The 17338-nt window shown below is 37.5% G+C and overlaps 1 protein-coding gene across 2 annotated transcripts; it reads left to right on the plus strand.

Moving 5' to 3' along the window:
• The first annotated feature begins 849 nt into the window (after positions 1 to 849).
• Positions 850 to 14556, plus strand: sgk2a (serum/glucocorticoid regulated kinase 2a). Of its 2 annotated transcripts, none has more exons than XM_051425646.1 (13): positions 850 to 1103; positions 3186 to 3253; positions 3866 to 3924; positions 4251 to 4308; positions 5098 to 5181; positions 7381 to 7512; positions 8331 to 8443; positions 8634 to 8670; positions 8785 to 8871; positions 9101 to 9196; positions 10178 to 10333; positions 10770 to 10859; positions 11309 to 14556. In XM_051425646.1, exons 2-13 carry the CDS (start codon positions 3233 to 3235, stop codon positions 11468 to 11470), a joined length of 1095 nt encoding a protein of 364 aa, XP_051281606.1. In that variant the 5' UTR covers positions 850 to 1103; positions 3186 to 3232; the 3' UTR covers positions 11471 to 14556. The 2 variants fall into 2 exon arrangements, with proteins under 2 accessions (XP_051281606.1, XP_051281605.1); XM_051425645.1 differs by having other exon boundaries at positions 851 to 1103; positions 3863 to 3924.
• Positions 14557 to 17338: the final 2782 nt, after the last annotated feature.

The raw sequence follows: 17338 nt of genomic DNA on the forward strand, positions 1-17338 counted from the left end.
TTATGATGTTACTCTATTGCTCTGATCAGAACTAGTTTAAAAGCCATAGTTCAATATGCGTCTTACACAGGGCATGGAAGCCTGAAATCTCCAGCACACATACACTGAGAAAGTAGGAGACATCCTGTGTCCAGCAGTTAATCTTTTTTTTTTAATTACTTATTAAGGTAGGTCACAGATCTATACATAGGTATTTTATATGTTATGTCAAATAATATTACCAATTTCTTTCTTTCTGAGAGTTAATTGGGAAGATGGATACTACTCTCATGATGCCTTAACTACAAAGCTTACTACAGCTAGCCTAGGTCTGTCTGAAGTTGAAAAACACAGTTATTAACACTAAAGTTCATTAACATATTGCATCTCGTTTGGTTAACATGTACACACTCACAATTTGTGTTTCGTTGGTTTCATCCCTATTCAGGAAAGAGGCTAGTTGTTCCCCCCTTTAAGTCTTTATGCTAAGCTAATTGCCTCCTGGCTCCAGTTTTTTGGTATCATCTCATTTAACTCTTGGAAAGAAAGAAAATAAGCACATTTTCCATAATATTGAACACTTTCTACAGTGCCTAGTCAAAAAAGATTGAATATTAGCAGTGTCTTATAACATTACATTATTTACAGGAGTATTATTCAATCATTATATTCTGTGCAAAAAAGATATTTTATTCTTACAAAATAGAATATACATTATATGTATTACATACATATACATACAATATAATCTAGTAACATTTCCAAAGCTACTACTCTTATTTTGAAAGTGTACAGCAGAGTCCGGAAGTTAAATTATTTGAAGTGTGGGCAACCAACCCTCTCTCTCTCACACACACACACACACACACACACACACACACACACAGTCACAAAAGGTCTAAGCTCCGCCTCATTTGAAGCCTCTAACTTCTCATCAATGATTCACTCTCTTGAAGTCGACCTTCCTCTATGACCGTCTGAAATAAAGAAGTAAAAACTGACCTCAGATCCGCTTCAGCTGTGAGCCTTCTGCAGCTCTGCCAGCTCAAATCTGTTTTGAGTGTCCTCAGTGTCTGCGCAGAGTACACTGCCTGCACACTGACCACCTCTTCCTCTGCACACAGGTGAGCACACTGTACTTGTTTTACACTAATAACCTGCATTATCTGCATTATCTGTTAGTGCCTGTTTATTACATTAAATAAATGACACAGATTATTTCCTGTTAGTGGATTTTTCTCCTCACCAGCATTGTATTGTTCTTAAAAGTTGTCAGCTAGTAACCTTATTGTGCTGCTGTGGTATAATGCTAATATTCAGTAAAACAACATTATATCTGAAACACGTATTGAGTGTACAGTGACCTCAGGTTATTGATCTCCCTGTGATCACTTTCAGTCTATGTAGAGTTCACGCCGTGATGGTTTTTTTTAGGATTCTCCTCTTATTTTGTTTCTCTGGTCTTTGAATTTGTGCTGATTCATATTTATCAGACTTTTTTTCTTCTTTAATGAAAAGTCATAATTTTTCTGATAATGAATTGTTAGTTTATCATTTGTGGTATCTATCTCAAAACTTACTGAGGTATTCTTGAAACAGTTTAATGTATTACAGCTCTTGTCTGAGTCTGGGGTGATTTGGTGATTCTGTCTGCTGCCTCTTCTGAGGAATGAACCTTTGTACAGCAAGCAGCTGGTTGCCTCAGAAGTTTTCCCTGTTTTTTGTTGGCAAAAGTGGCAGCTTTACTTGCCTGTGGAAGATCAGTGTGGTTAAAAAAAGTTATAGTGAAGTGCATGATCATTTTAAATACCTCTCTTTGCACAGTATTAATAATGCTTCGCTGTGAGGTCTCAGATTCATTTTCCTTGACTTCAGTTCAGTCAGGAGATGGATTTATTTTTTATCTTGCAGTCATTTATTCAAACTGCAAAAGAAAAACCACGAATGCTTTGCAAATGTATTACATACAATATTACACATTGTGGACTGAATTCCCATGTTTCCTATTCAATGTGTACATCATGTGTTTTCTTCATGTAGATAGTGAATGTGGAAAAACTTACGGTTACAAGTTGGTGAAATTGACAATTTTAAATAATATACATTTTGCACAGCAGACTCCTTACGTCTTATGAATTAAGACGCCTTAATTAGAGTATTTTCTTAGGGGACAGTAAGAAGTTAACAATATAACAATAACATGTAGATTAATTTACAAAGAGGAAATTACATTGTTGAAAGCACAGCTCAAGTGAAGAAGTGTTAAGTCCAAAATGTGACTCAGTCGGTTTAGTCAAACTAAAGATGCTTACATTTGTTCTCCAAATACTTATTAATCTTATAATAGCTTGAATAATAAACAGCTAACTTGTGATCAGATATTTTACTATTGCAGGATATTTTTGTCGGTGCAACTGGATTCATTTAATGTAGATTTGCGCCTCACAACGTTATATAATTACAGTTAATGCAACCTGATAGAGGAATTATCTGCAAAATAAATAGTCAGATTTTGTCTTTATGCCTATAAAAACATTAACAGGCCTAGAAACTAGAATAATTGGGACATTTGTTTCATTTCTTGTGTGTGTGTGTGTGTGTGTGTGTGTGTGTGTGTGTGTGTGTGACCTCGGTCATCCCATATGTTTTGGCATATGTGAATGACACAACAATATTTACTGTGTAAACGTGTTCACTGATACAGTCCCTGCACACACACACACACACACACACATGCACATACACACACACACACACACACACACACACACACACACACACACACACACACACACACACACACACACACACACACACACACACACACACACACACACACACACACACACACATGCACACACACACACACACACACACACACACACACACACACACACACACACACACTCACACACTCACAGTATATACACAATGTCCTTCATTGTGTTTCTGTTGCTCCAGCATCTTGCTCCTTATAAACCAGAACTACCAGCTCCTCTGGATCCTCAGGCAGGTTGTCACACTGAGGTCAGCAGTTAAATACAAACACACACACAGCGGAAGCTTCTTCTGGGTCCGGGCTCATGAGAAGAAATCTTATCCGTGAAATGTGAGAAGGTTGAAGGGATAAAGGTTGATGGTTTGAATCCCAAACTGTTGCATCCTGCACAGCTGCTGGCCCCTCAATACCTCCTCTCCTCTCACAGGTCTGTCACACGCTGATGCTGGATCTCCAGTGGGAGTGGAATGGATAATGGCCATGGCACACTGTAATGTGAGTGCATTTCAGTCTCAGTACTAGAATCACTCTTTAACGTCTGCCTGATGCTTCTTCTGTATTTCACTTTGGGCCTGTTTAACCATGTGACAGTCGATCTGCCTACAGCCCCGTTTAAAAACTATTATTAGCAATGCATCCAGGATGTGGTTGTCTGTGTTGGACTGTAGTCTACCAGACATGATTTCAGGTCATCATGTCACAGTATCTCCACTGCAGCTTTTCCCTGGAATGCATTAAACATATCAGACAGATGATCTCTAACAGTGAGAGGTTCTGTAACTACACAGTCATCATGCAATGTGACTCAAATCCTCAAGTTTTTGTCTTCAGGCTGAATATTCTTTGCTTTTTGTTGCCACGGCTCCTGTGTTACCAGTTTGTTGAGACTATTTTGTCTCCAAATAAAAATGTTGAATATGTTCTAATTAAATGACCGCGGCCTTTAATGGCGAGAGTGGTGCCTATTAGGTTATTCTCACCTCGATTTATCAGCTTTACTGTGATGGACACTGACTGATGCTGATGTTGAATTGTGAAAGTAAATGAAAGTGATTTAAATTGGTTAGCAGGTATTTATTGAGTATTTGTTTATTTGTCCTCCAGCAGCGGTCACCGTCCTCCTCTCCTCATGATGACGTCAACCTGGGACCTTCAGCAAACCCACAGTCAGTAAAGTGTAGATCTCTTTGATGTTACACACACAGGGATTCTTCTGCTAAGACACACAGCTTAGAGTGTATTTTCAATGGTCTGGATCTGTGATTCAATTCAGTAAAAATCCTACCAAAAAAAGCTTCTTTAATGATGTATGTACTAAATTTTGTATTGTATGCTTCAGAATGCAGATTCCTGATTAGACAGACCAGTTTTAACATATTACTGCAGGCAGCTTTTGTGAGCTATGATAAATAAAGTGCTTTAGAGGTTGTTGCATAACTTTGTCTGCCAAACAGTACAATGCATTAATAGAGTCCTCTCTGTCTTGTTTCAGTGCCAGGCCCACTGACTTTGACTTCTTGGCTGTCATTGGCAAGGGCACCTTTGGAAAGGTAACACTGAAACAATTACTTATTTATCTATCTCTTTATTGTTGAATATAATCTTGTGTTTTTCTTTCATCAGTTTCCTTATTATAACTCATTCAGGTCACATATTCACCAGCAGGGACCTCTCAGGGAAAGTAGTTTTAGCTGGACTGGGCGACCTGGGGTGCCTTTAAAGAATAATAAATCTAATAGAGTAGAGGAATTAATGGTGGGTCATATAGATTAAGAGTCAGTGTCCGTGGATCCAGCTAGCTGCGGCGACTTTATCACACTGACCTTGTCAGACAGAAGAGAGAGAATAAGAAGGGAAGATAGTGAGCTGTTGCTGACATTGCAGAGCGGGTCAGAGAGAGTCTACCTGCTGACTGCTGTCTGATCAAAATGTGCTGCCTGCTTCATGAATCATTAACTTTACAGTCCACTGAGGCCTCTTAAGGTTACCTCAACATCATCCAGTCAATGGAACAGCAAAATACTAGAAATAAAACGGCAGCAGAGGAGTGTTTCACATAAAGAATACAATGAACTCTTAATGATTACCTTCCTGTCTCTGCAGGTATTTCTACATAAAAGTAATAATAATTTTATGGCTTCAGGCTGATGTCAGATCTTTTTTTTTTCTTTGTATCAACACACTTCTCATATTCCTCAGTATCATCTGTTTCCACAGATCACATATCTGTGTTGTGTTTTCAGAGGGGTTTGATGTAATGTCCTGACAGCGTTGTGTTAGAGATGCTGGTGCAGATTGTGTTTACCAAACAGGCCGCTAACAAACAAACCTTCATGCAGGTGCTGCTCGCCAAGCTCAAAGCCGACAACAAATTCTACGCCGTCAAAGTGCTACAGAAGAAAGTCATCCTGAAGAAAAAAGAGGTGGGCTCTGCTGTCCCACTGTTAAAGTTCTGGCTTATCCATTTTTAATGACAGCTGTTCCTTTCTATCTTCATCATTTTTCTTCCATCATCAACTCAGCTGCACCAAATGCTTAAAACCTTCATCTTAAAAATGATAAAAGAGAGTTTTGATTTTCAGAGACACAATGCTTTTGACTCTACAATCTGGATCAAAATATAAACTTTTTATTTATTTCCCGGCAGCAAAATATTCTTAAAAATATGAATAAATAATACAAATAATGCTGCCTTTAGACATATAAGATAAGATATACTTTATTGACTTGAGGGGAAAGATATATAAAATCTGAACTGATGCACTACAAAGACGGAGTTAAAAAGAGATTCAGCAGACTTTCTTTTTAGAGAGATCGTGATCAGGAAATCAAAATACATTGATGTAAATATTATGTATAACTACACAGCACTCTGCTGAAGTAGATGGAGGTGGAAAATATCTCCAAGCGAGCAGAGAGGAAAATGTGTGTGAGTATCTTTGAGTGTTATTAGTAAACAGTGTTTTGGCCCAGCAACACAATCTCAGTCTTATCTAATCTACAGCTTGTTCTGTACAAAGGACAGATTTTACTGCTCCTAGAAAATAAACTGAGCCACTTCTGTGTTTGTCCGACAACACAATGAGACTATCTGATCAAACACAACTTGTCCGGCTTTCATTTGGAGTGTTTGCCTCTGCTTAGTGGAAGTGTTTAGAAAAGAGTTTGTCTGTTTCATTCTGTGTCATTCTTTAACTTTCTGAAATTTCAGTTTAAACTTCTAGGAAAAGTCCAAGAAAAGGAATATTGTGACCTTCCCCTCATTAAGGTTTGCTGACTGAGTCACTGTGGGTGTAGCTGTCTATGGAGTTTGTTCCTCGCTCACTGGCTAATACTGGAGTATTTCCCCTCAAACATTTGGTCTCATTTGGGAGGAAGAGAATCTAAAACACCATTTAAGCAATTATACATGATTATTATTATTATTATTGCTTATTTATTATTATTATTATTATTATTATTGCTTATTTATTATTATTATTATTATTATTATTATTATTATTATTATTACACACACTAAACAATCAATTAAAACCCAGACAAACATTTTCTCTTCAGTTGTTTTCTTTTTTTACTCTTTACTGAAATGTTACCTTTAGATCAATTCATTTAGAAAAATAACTTTACTGAACAAAGAAATAAAAGAGAAAAAGAAGAATTTTGTGCAAATCTACACATTTTGTTTCCAAATGTGATCATATTATTATTATGAATTTATTTTAAGATATTAAAATAGAAAAGGAAAAATGAAGCAAATTAACTTTAACCTTTTTAAAATAAATAAATTAAACTAGGTTGTGTTTGTTGTTTATGAAAAGAAGTACATGCTCACTGGATTCTGTGTTTGTTAAACATAAGAAAAACCCATATATATATACATATATATATACGTAAAGACAATTAAACTGTGCTCACTTAAAGTGAAAGTGATTAAATAAGTGAAAACATTTTCTAAAATCAAGAAATAAAAACAAAATTTCCACTTCATAGCTAAAATACCACCAATTGAACTGTGTCTCAGAGACCGTAACTAATATCCTTCAGTATTCAGTGTCTTTGTTGTGTTCTCTGTATGTTTGGTGTATTCGTGGGATTGAGATTTAATGTGGTCATCACCATCTCACTCTGATGTCTTTATAATGACCACTCTCACACATGTGATGCCAACCTGGAGAGAAACAGCTGTAGTTTTCTCTGAATACCTCTTTGTCTCCTCTTCTATCTCTCATACTCCACTCCCTTATGATTCTACACCTCTCCTCTCATTTCCCTTTGACTCCTCTCTTCCTCTTAAACATCTTTACACCTCCCTCTCACTGCGCCTCTCTGGTTGTAGCTTCATCTTGTCAACTTCTTCTTGCGTGGGCTGTTGTTCAGCATCACTAAGTCCTCTTATTTCATAAATATATATGTAGTATAGTTTTTTGTCCAGAGGCATGTGTGTACAGTAACTTCACTAAAAATAAACAATCAACGTCTTATTTAGGGTCTTTTAGTCGAACATCAGAAATTACAAGACACCAAAAACCGTGTTTCTGTGTTTGTGTGCAGGTTGTCTAGCCATCCAAACAGACCACAACCTACCTACGTTTCCAACTTTTTTTTTGCTTTTCTTTTTTTAGCAAAAAAACATAATGGCGGAGAGAAACGTGCTATTGAAGAGTCTGAAACATCCGTTTCTGGTTCGGCTCCACTACTCCTTCCAGACCCCAGAGAAGCTCTACTTTGTCCTTGACTACGTGAATGGGGGAGAGGTATGTGTCTTAAAGTAAATAAGTGAATAAATAAACATAGAATACATGTTTTAATGGCATAAAGTTAAAGATTATGTGCTGGCTGCTTTGATGGAAATTCCTTCCTGAACTCAGCTGAATCTTGGACAGCTTTATTGGCTTAATTAAAGGTGCATGATTGTGTTAACCATGTTGACTTTCAGATAGTTGATGTTTCCTATAATAAAGGCCATTGTCAACATAATTAAGACTTTGTAGATTTTACGATATGTGTGTCTCCTCTGCTGCAACTGCACAGAGATCAATTAGTAACATCCTGGTAGACATGAAGCTTTATGTTTGTGTTATTTATATCTGTATTATAAAAACATCATTATCAGCAATACCATTATCATTAGAAGTGTGCTACTAATGATCACACTCATGGTCTCACTTGTATATCTGTATAATTGTACTAATCTGTGACTAATATTGGATAAAACCAAGCTAGCTTTTGTAGTATTTAACAGGGTCTAACGTTAACTAAGGCTGTTAGTATCAAACAGTTCACAGTGTCAATGAACGGGACAGTACATTTTGTTTTTTTGTTGTTCAGCCGGGACACAACAATGTCCTGATAAGTAATCCTTTATTTACACATATCAAACATGTAGCCCAGACCCTAGTTGAAAGTAGTTTTTTAAATTTATGTTTGCAAAAGAATCTCTCCCTGTACTTCCCTTGGTTTTGTCCTCTTCCTGTCTCTTTATCCCTCAAGTCTCTGTCCTCTTCTAACAGCTCTTTTTTTCATTTCTTCCATCCATCCACTCATCTTTCTCTCTCTGTCTGTCCCTCTGTAGTTGTTCTTCCACCTGCAAAGAGAGAGGTGTTTTTCAGAGCCCAGAGCGAGGTTCTACACAGCCGAGGTAGCAAGCGCTATCGGCTATCTTCACTCTCTCAACATTGTTTACAGGTCAGACCAACAGACTCAAACTCACACTTCTATTTGTTAAAACTCCCTCCTGAGTTGGCCTGAATCATAATCTATTACATCAATACTGTAGATGCTTAGGCTGTGTACTGCACAACACAAAACAGTAAATTCACTTCAATTCAGTTTTAACCTTCTATCTTGATAATCTGCTCATTTGTGTCTGTTACAGAGATCTGAAGCCAGAGAATATTCTCTTAGACTCTCAGGTGAGTCCGATTCGACACATTTGTTGCAGCTACTCAATATGTTTTAGTCTTTATTGTAGTATTTGTAATTCTACTAGCATAATACAAGTTCCTGCTTGTGTTTTGTGTGTGCAGGGCCATGTGGTGTTGACAGATTTTGGGCTGTGCAAAGAAGGCGTAGAACCGGAGGGAACCACCTCAACTTTCTGTGGTACTCCAGAAGTGAGTAAAACATAAAAACAAATTATATGATTTATCATATAACATACTGTATATGATACATTATTAGGTTTAAGAGGGTTTTTTACTTCTAATTAACAGGTGAGAACTCAACAGTGACATCAATGTGACATTTTATTACTGAAGAATTGTTAACTAACCACGTTTTAAAAAGAGGATTTACCCATTTTTTCTCTAATTCTATCTTTTCTGTCTGTCTTTCTGTCCGCAGTACTTGGCACCAGAGGTTCTTCGTAAGGAACCATATGACAGGACAGTGGACTGGTGGTGTCTGGGAGCAGTGCTCTATGAGATGATCTACAGCCTGGTATGTGTGGTTGTGTGTGGCTAATTTGGAGTGTCCAGAATAGAAAAGGTTCCTCCTCTAGGGATCATGAATGTGCTCAGAAAATTTTGGATGATGGCGATGTTAAAATATTAAAGATCCCCTCCAGACACATATTAGGACATATAATACTCTGCTTGAACAGTCTGATATGTTTTGGAGAAAACAGTATAATTTCAACAGTTGAGAATTCAACATTAGATATCTCTGAATATGCAAATGTTGTTCATTTCTAAAATTTCCCTGTTTGACACAAGATGTCTCCTACTTCACTGTAAAGTCCATTCTCAGTGTATGTGGACTGGTGGCTTCAAGTTTCTACATCACATTGTACAAGTTGCATACTGGATCCTTTTAGATTCAAACTCTGCACAAGAAAAAAAACATAGTTTTGACTGAAGGGGGACTTCTGTTCATAGCTCTGTGGATATAGTGTCGGCCTGTTGATCAGTCGGTGGGGCTAGACAGAAATAAACTCTAAACTATTATCAGATGGATTGCTATGAAGTTTGACATTCATGTTTCTGTCAGGATGAACTGCACTTAATCCCATCCTTAATCACAAATTTTAAGTTATCCAATTTGCCCCAATTTCACCAATGTTCGGATGCTTGGATGCTCCTATGGTAGACAAAACCTGATAAAGTGCTGAGAAAGTATCCTCTAGGGCAGCAGTTTTCAAACTGGGGTCAGGGGACCAACAGGGGTCCTTGAGCAGGTTGTAAGGGTCCACAGCAAAAGGAGGAATATTTGAATATTTGAAGTTGGAACAACAGGGGAACATAGGGTTGGCCGTGATCCTCGATTAAGAAACTCCTGCTCTAGGGTCCTCATCCTGACCCTGACTAAGCTATTTCACCATAAATGCAATGCTCCAACAGCCTTAGTCCGCCACGTCCTGCACATATAATTGCATTGTGTGATTTTATACTAATGATGTCTATACCCATCTCTCCGGTTCAGCCTCCTTTCTACAGCCGTGACGTCGGTGAAATGTATGATGGGATCCTCCACAAGCCGCTGCCGCTCCCTCCTGGAAAGTCTGAGGCCGCCAGCGCTCTGCTGGTGGGTCTCCTGCAGAAGGACCAGCACAGACGCCTCGGGGCCATCGCTGACTTTGTGAGTGTGTTATGTTAGAAACAATGTTCTTCAACTGTTGCTGCACTATAAAATGGATGGTTTACCAGACAAGAAATTAGCCTAGTCTTAGACGAAGGATGTTTTTTAAAGGACTTATCCATAAAATTTTGCTTTAGTCGAGCATTCGGCTTATTCAGTGTTGGGGCAACTATCCCCTAAAAACATATTTAAAGGGGTTTGGGACCTTTCCTGAGAACAGATCTGCACCCAGTCCCTCAGAAAAAATATTTTTTATTATATTATATTTATTTCTCATTGTTTAAAACAGCATCATAATTGCACAAACGTCTAATGGAGTGACAGTTTCTCCTCATAAGTGTGTCTGAATTCTTATTTGGAGGAATAGAAAATGTCAGTATAACTAAATACTTAACACATGTATACATATATAACTTTTCTTCTTTTTTTTTTACAGTTAGAAATAAAGAACCACATCTTTTTCTCTCCAATCAACTGGGACGACCTTTACCACAAGAGAATAACTCCTCCTTACAACCCTAATGTGGTGAGTTGTTTCAGGCTGTGAGCTCTAACTGCTTTTTTTTCTTTTTAGGTCTTTTTAAGTCAGTTCCTGCACTCTCTGTTTACCTTCTCAAATGTCTCCTCTACAGTCTTTTACCTTCAACACATTTTCCAGCGGCATCAGCCAACAAAACCCCTTCTTATATTATTTTCTTAATCTTAATCACTAATCTAATCTTAATCTTTACATATTTTCTTAAATCCCTTTATCCTCTTTTAAAAATAGTACAATAAATGAATGAGAACAGTTCACTATTCCAACCTCTTTATGAGGCTTCTTACTGTTCATTCACATTTTTTGACTCTTCTTGAGGTTTTTTAAGACCTCAAATCATCACTCCCCACTTATGATGTTTGTCATAAAGGTGCAATAAAGGCATATTATGAAAATAACATTTTCATGTATACGCTATCACTTCCATTTCCTTTCAGAGAGGCCCAGCTGACACTCAGCATATTGATCCAGAGTTCACCAGAGAAATGGTTCCTAACTCAGTGAGTCAAACCCCGGAGCTCAGCGCCAGCACCAGCTCCAGCTCCAGCAACGCCTTCAATGGATTCTCTTTTGTCGCCAATGAGGACAGTTTTCTGTGAGGCAGGAGTTAACTGTTCAAATGTCTGAACAGGGTGAGTGAGTGATCACATCTCTTTTGAGTTAAGAGCTCATGAACATAAGAGCTCCTCATGTACCATTGCAGAAACCCCATCTATGTGTTTGAGTACAGCAGGGATTTCCAAATTGTTCCACTTGAGGGTGTGGCAGGAAGGGAGCATGCCTGCAATGGAGACAGTTAAGGTTAAAATATGTAAACATTTTGCCTGGATGTCCCAGGTCTGTTCTCGGAGGGATAGAGAGGATCGACATGAACGTGTTACCAAATATACAGAGCTCACAAGAAATAGGAGCATCTTTAAGGTGCAGTGAAAATTATCTTTATTCCATTTATTTGCAATGGAGTAAAGAGCATGTGAGGGTGGATTTACTCAAAATATGTGTTTTATATTTCCTTTATGCACAGACTTTTATCATACTGTTTAAAAAGAAAAAATAAACACAATGTTGTCTTCCTGTGTACATCTAAACTTAGGGCTCTATTTTCCTGAAAAAGTGTGTAAACATAAGCGTAATCTCCTGGTGCAAACACTAATTTTTGCAATTCTGGTGACCACGAGAGCAACACGGTGCAGTTTGTTACAGCGTGAAAAACAGGCTGAATACATTATTAGTTTCAGAAATGCAAGAATCATCTAATGAAATCCTCTTATCCCCTTTAAGAGCAGCAGGTGGAACAAAGAGAGAGGCTGAGGTCCAAAGTAAACCAAATACAAAACATATTAATATACATCAATCTAAATATGTCAATGGCAGAATGAACAGACAGCTGATGTTTATCGGTGAAGCAGCTGCTCAAATATGGGTTCGGCTGGTTAGAGTCGTACAGTTGACAGTTCACTAAACTGAGTAGACCACAATCACAGCTGCAGTGTCATTCATCATCTCCTCTCTGGATAAGAAAATTATTTTTAAGCTCTTAAAAGCATTTAATATTGTCAATCATAAAATCCTACTCCACAAACTACAGTCTAAAGGTTGAGATGAAGCCACGCTTCACTGGTTCCACTGACGTCGCAGAGAGAACGCAGACTAGACGTCGCTGATGATACACAGTCAAGCCATCTTACCACCAGACATGGGTTGCCACAGCAGTCTATCCTTGGTCTTTTGCTGTTTACTTTATACATAAATAACTCTTAACTCTTAATTCTTCCTAATCAATACTGCAGTGTCCTTTTTCTTTTGCTGGTGATACAATTTTATATGCCCCAGGCTCCACCCCAGCCCAGGCACTGACTTCGTCTCTGACTTTGATGTTTTCTAATTATTATATAATCATAGTTTCAAATGCAGAAAGGATCAAGCACTTGATATTCTCCACCTCCACCAGTGACTCTGACTTTCCGACCATTAAAACTTTAAATGGCACCCATATTACTCTGGCAGAGTCCTACAAATACTTAGAAATTTGGCTTGGCAGCAGACTATCTTTAACTATTCCTAAACATACATGAAAGGTGTTTTTGTGTTTCTGCCAGCTTAAACCACAAAAATTGCCCTGACACTGGCTTTAAGCATGCAGGAAGATAGAGCCCTTAGTTTCCTCTGTCTCACTGATCTTATTTTAATACAATATAGATCTGAATGAACACAAACATAATAACCTCTGGGTTGAGCAGTGCTTTGAAACAGGGGTTGATGTCAAGAAAACGCAATGAAAAAGTTCACTTTTAAAAAAGTAGTTTCAACAATGCAGTGTTTGCATTTTAACACCAGTACACAATTAACATTATACGCTTTTGTCACATTTATATGCTAAAGAAAAACTGAGATGACTGGCAGCCTCTACTGGCTTTACACTGTTTTTACACTCTTCTACAGACTTCACAGGGAAACTGCTGCACTTCTGGCACAGATGCAGATGGATTACTGTGCAGCATCAGTCTCGTAAACTTCACTGTGTAATTGTCATTATAAAGTACATTAACTTCACTTTACTTACTACTTACTTACTACTACTGGTGTTCCAGTGCAAAGAGAGCTGAAGATTTCATCTGTATAAGTTTATGCAGTGACAAAAGTGATAAAAGTAAATCACATCACATCCAATATGTCTTTTTCTTAAATAAAGACAAAAAAACAAAGATGAAAAAGATAGAAATAATAGTAACAGTAATATATAACATGGTGTGTCAGTAAGGCTCTCAGTCCTCACAACTCTGGTCTCATTTGTTTATGGTAATTATACCAAAGTGTCTAAATGCATTTGTAGATGATGCACTGCTGTTAAAAAATGCTCCATGAAGCTGTTTGTTTCGTTGGACTGTGGTTTTGTTTTCTGTGTTGTTAACTGGAAACGTGTTCCAAATGTTTGTCTGGAGATTATTTTAGCCTGTAAATAGCTGACATTGATATTGATTAGTTTTGTTTTATGATACATGCTAAAAAGTGAATGTTATATTGGAAATGCTGTGTGTAACGACTGTAAATATACAGTCGCAGCTTTGCAATAAGAGTACGTACTGTAATGTGATCAGTGTAAACCATGAAGTGCCTCTCTGCCTTGGAAATGAAGTTGATGATCTATGGTGCTTGAGGTTGGCAGTGATGGGTAATATACTTGTACATCTGATGTCCCTGCATTTTATTTTCATTTTCTCATTTATATATATACACATATAATACTTGTCTTGTTGTACATTTGATATTAAAGAAACTCTTCTCTTCCAGTTCCCGAACATAGTGTGTTCCTATTTACCTCCTTAAAACACTTCTGTTGCTTTTGTTCAAAGTTTTAAATTCACAGGATACTGTATCAAATACTTTTCCATTAAACCAAATACACTAACAGGGAAAATCGTCTACCTCTAAATCATTAATGGGTAATTCTTCCGACAAGCTCTGACCCTCCTTGTTCACCATTTGCCTTCTGAAGCTGTAACCCTGCATGTCGAGCTGTTATTCCCTGACTGATCCTGTAAACAGAGAGGTTGATGTTAAAGACTGTCAGGTCACGCTGCCAGCAGCAGCATCATAGTGGGCTGATACCAACCGAAGCAAAAAATTCTAGCCTGTGTGTATGTACATAGAAAATGTGTTAATAAATCAAACAGCTGTCAAAACATTTCTGTTTGTTCTCTTGGATGAGCCATTAAACATGTGTGCATAACAGAAACATAATGTAATGTTTGTAATTATGTTATCAGTGAGCAGCTTGTAAATGTCGGATGTTATAAAAAGTCACAACATCTGAATGACGACGTACAGGATTGCTGCTATAGACTATTAATCTACATGGTAGGTTTAGAGGAGTGTATTAAGCCATAAGTGGATTTTTTTTTTAATCAAAATCAGACCCTTTCATGGAGGTGAAGATATAGTTTTAGTAAATGGATCTTGGGATGAAACTTGTCTTTAACAACTGTTAGTCAAGCGTACTATGTGAATTTCATTACCGAGGCCTTCAGTCCTCCACTGTAACTAACTAGTACAACATTGCATTGATCGGTAACAACATATCTCCCTCTTGCCGAGTAATTTTAGTCTAAAATTGAGTCCGTAAACGTTAGTTTTCTTATAAAAAGTAATATAATCTGCCAGTAGTGGAAATAAAAAACATATTCCCTATTTAAATAAGGTTTTATGACTTGGTTACAGACAGAAATGTCTTTATAAGATTGGGGTTTTGCAGATTAAACAGTATAAAGTAGTTAGAATCAGTTCCACCTTGATCAACAACAAGTGCTGCTCAAACATTAATGCATCAGTGATAATTCTATAATATATGTAACAAAAGAATATAAAAGATCTGAATACTTACTTATTGAAACCACTTCCTACCTTTTTTTGGATGATTCTGTACTTGATTAAATCCTGTCTGATCGCTGCCCAGTGGACATTACTGCAGCTTTTATTAGCAACAACACGGCCAATCACATCACCCTTAATGCATGGGTCGTCCAGCCATGACGTTCCAATAGTTTGGTATACAATGTGCGTGTGTGTGTGTGTTGCCAACGGTGTCGACTGTATTCATCCGTGTATGCTGCTAACAGAGCACAGTGGGATTACTGAACCCAAAACAAACAAATACACACCCAGCAGGTAACTGTGTTGTTACTTTTGTGTACAAGAGAGCAGCAGTTCGACACTTTGATGCTTGTGTGTGAGAGTTGCATCCTCTTTTGGCACGATGATAGTAGAGGCTACGACTGTGTGCAAATGTTACATACACTGTACATCAGTAAACATGTTTTGTTTTATGTTTTTGTTTTATTTGGAATCACTACTGCATCATTTTTGTACCTTAGTTGAAAAGCACACACCTCTCTGTTCTGGTAAACTGTGGCTGGGCACTACAATATTAGTACAATATTAACTTCTGAGAGATTTGAATAAAGTTCAGATCAGACGAAGCAGGAGGGTGATTATTGTGCAACTTGAGGGAGGCAACGTGCTACTAGACTATAGAGGGTGAGCACACTATTGCTCAAAGTCCTTTTGGCACCAAACTTGTTCATTACACCAACACAATGACCTTTCACACTTCAGCTCTGAACATATCATGTTATTAGTAACTTTTCTTTACTCTGACAGCTCAAACACTTCAAAGTCCCAATAAATAATCTATCACACATCAGTTTGAACCATGACATATCATCGTTACATTATATCTGACAGAGAGTGGATAAAAGGTGAATATAATGTTATCCACAGGAACACTACAGCCTATGCCCTCAAATATTATCACTAATGTGGATCAACAATATTTTTGCAATAAAAAATTTAATTTATGGACATTGAATTGGATTATGTGATATGGTACAGGTGATTTATTACTTTCCTTACCAGTGTCTGAAGCAAATAAGAGAAAAGTAGTAAGTGCCTTTAGTGGCAGTGGTGGGCTAAAGGTGAGGGAAGTAGGCTTGAGTGGTGAAAATGAAAGAGCCCTCACCACTGAGGTGACCTAAAACAAGACCCTTAACCCCCAGCTGTGGTTATACTGGGCAGAGGGAATGTGTGTACAAACATTAAAACAGCAAACACCCATATCACATGGAATAATGTTAATCAGGATCAATAACCACTATAAAAATGAACAATTTGTGAGAGAGAACAGACAAAATCATTACAGGTTTATAATTATATTTTTCTCCACTAAGTTGTATGTGTTTAGTGTTGTGTGATAAAATCCAGATGATAACTTTATATAGCAACGTAACAAATTGGTTCTCAAGAAAAATAAAACAAAAGAATAGAAAACTATGTAATAAATCAATCACAACAATAAAGCAAGGTCATGATCAGAAAAGAGGCAGATCAAAGTTTATCTTTGCACACACTCACTTACACAAACACATCACTGCCAGCAGTGGTCACCTTAACCAGCAGAGACTCATTTTAATTGTTCAAAGTGATCAAAGTATCAATTACTGATCCTAACAGACACACCTGTTCACCTGGGGGAAGACAACAGCTCACCATCTACATTACTGCACAACTGCCCCACTTAGTGGCCAAAACGAGGAACACACACACGAACAAAGTGATTGACTCATTGATAGAATTTAATGTATGAAAATGCTCAAGTCAAGGCTGCTTCATACAAACAAACAAACAAACAAACAAACAAACAAACAAACAGAACTGTGTGTAAGTTAACCACAGTTACACATCCGTTATTTGGGCAACAGAGTTTTACTAGTTTTGGATAAAGATCGCAACATTAATGTGACAGTAAGATGCAAACCCTGTGTCAACAATAAACATTCAAAAATATGTTGTTTTCTCTGATATGGAAAGGGCCGTTAACGCGCTGGAAAGAAGGCGGTTTAAGAAAGTGTACGAGGTAAGTGTGAAGGACCAACAGTTGCTTAGCAACACTGCTGAAGAAAACAGGGAGGACG

Source organism: Dicentrarchus labrax, unplaced genomic scaffold, assembly GCF_905237075.1.
Source record: "Dicentrarchus labrax unplaced genomic scaffold, dlabrax2021, whole genome shotgun sequence".
In the NCBI taxonomy this organism is placed as follows: domain Eukaryota; kingdom Metazoa; phylum Chordata; class Actinopteri; family Moronidae; genus Dicentrarchus; species Dicentrarchus labrax.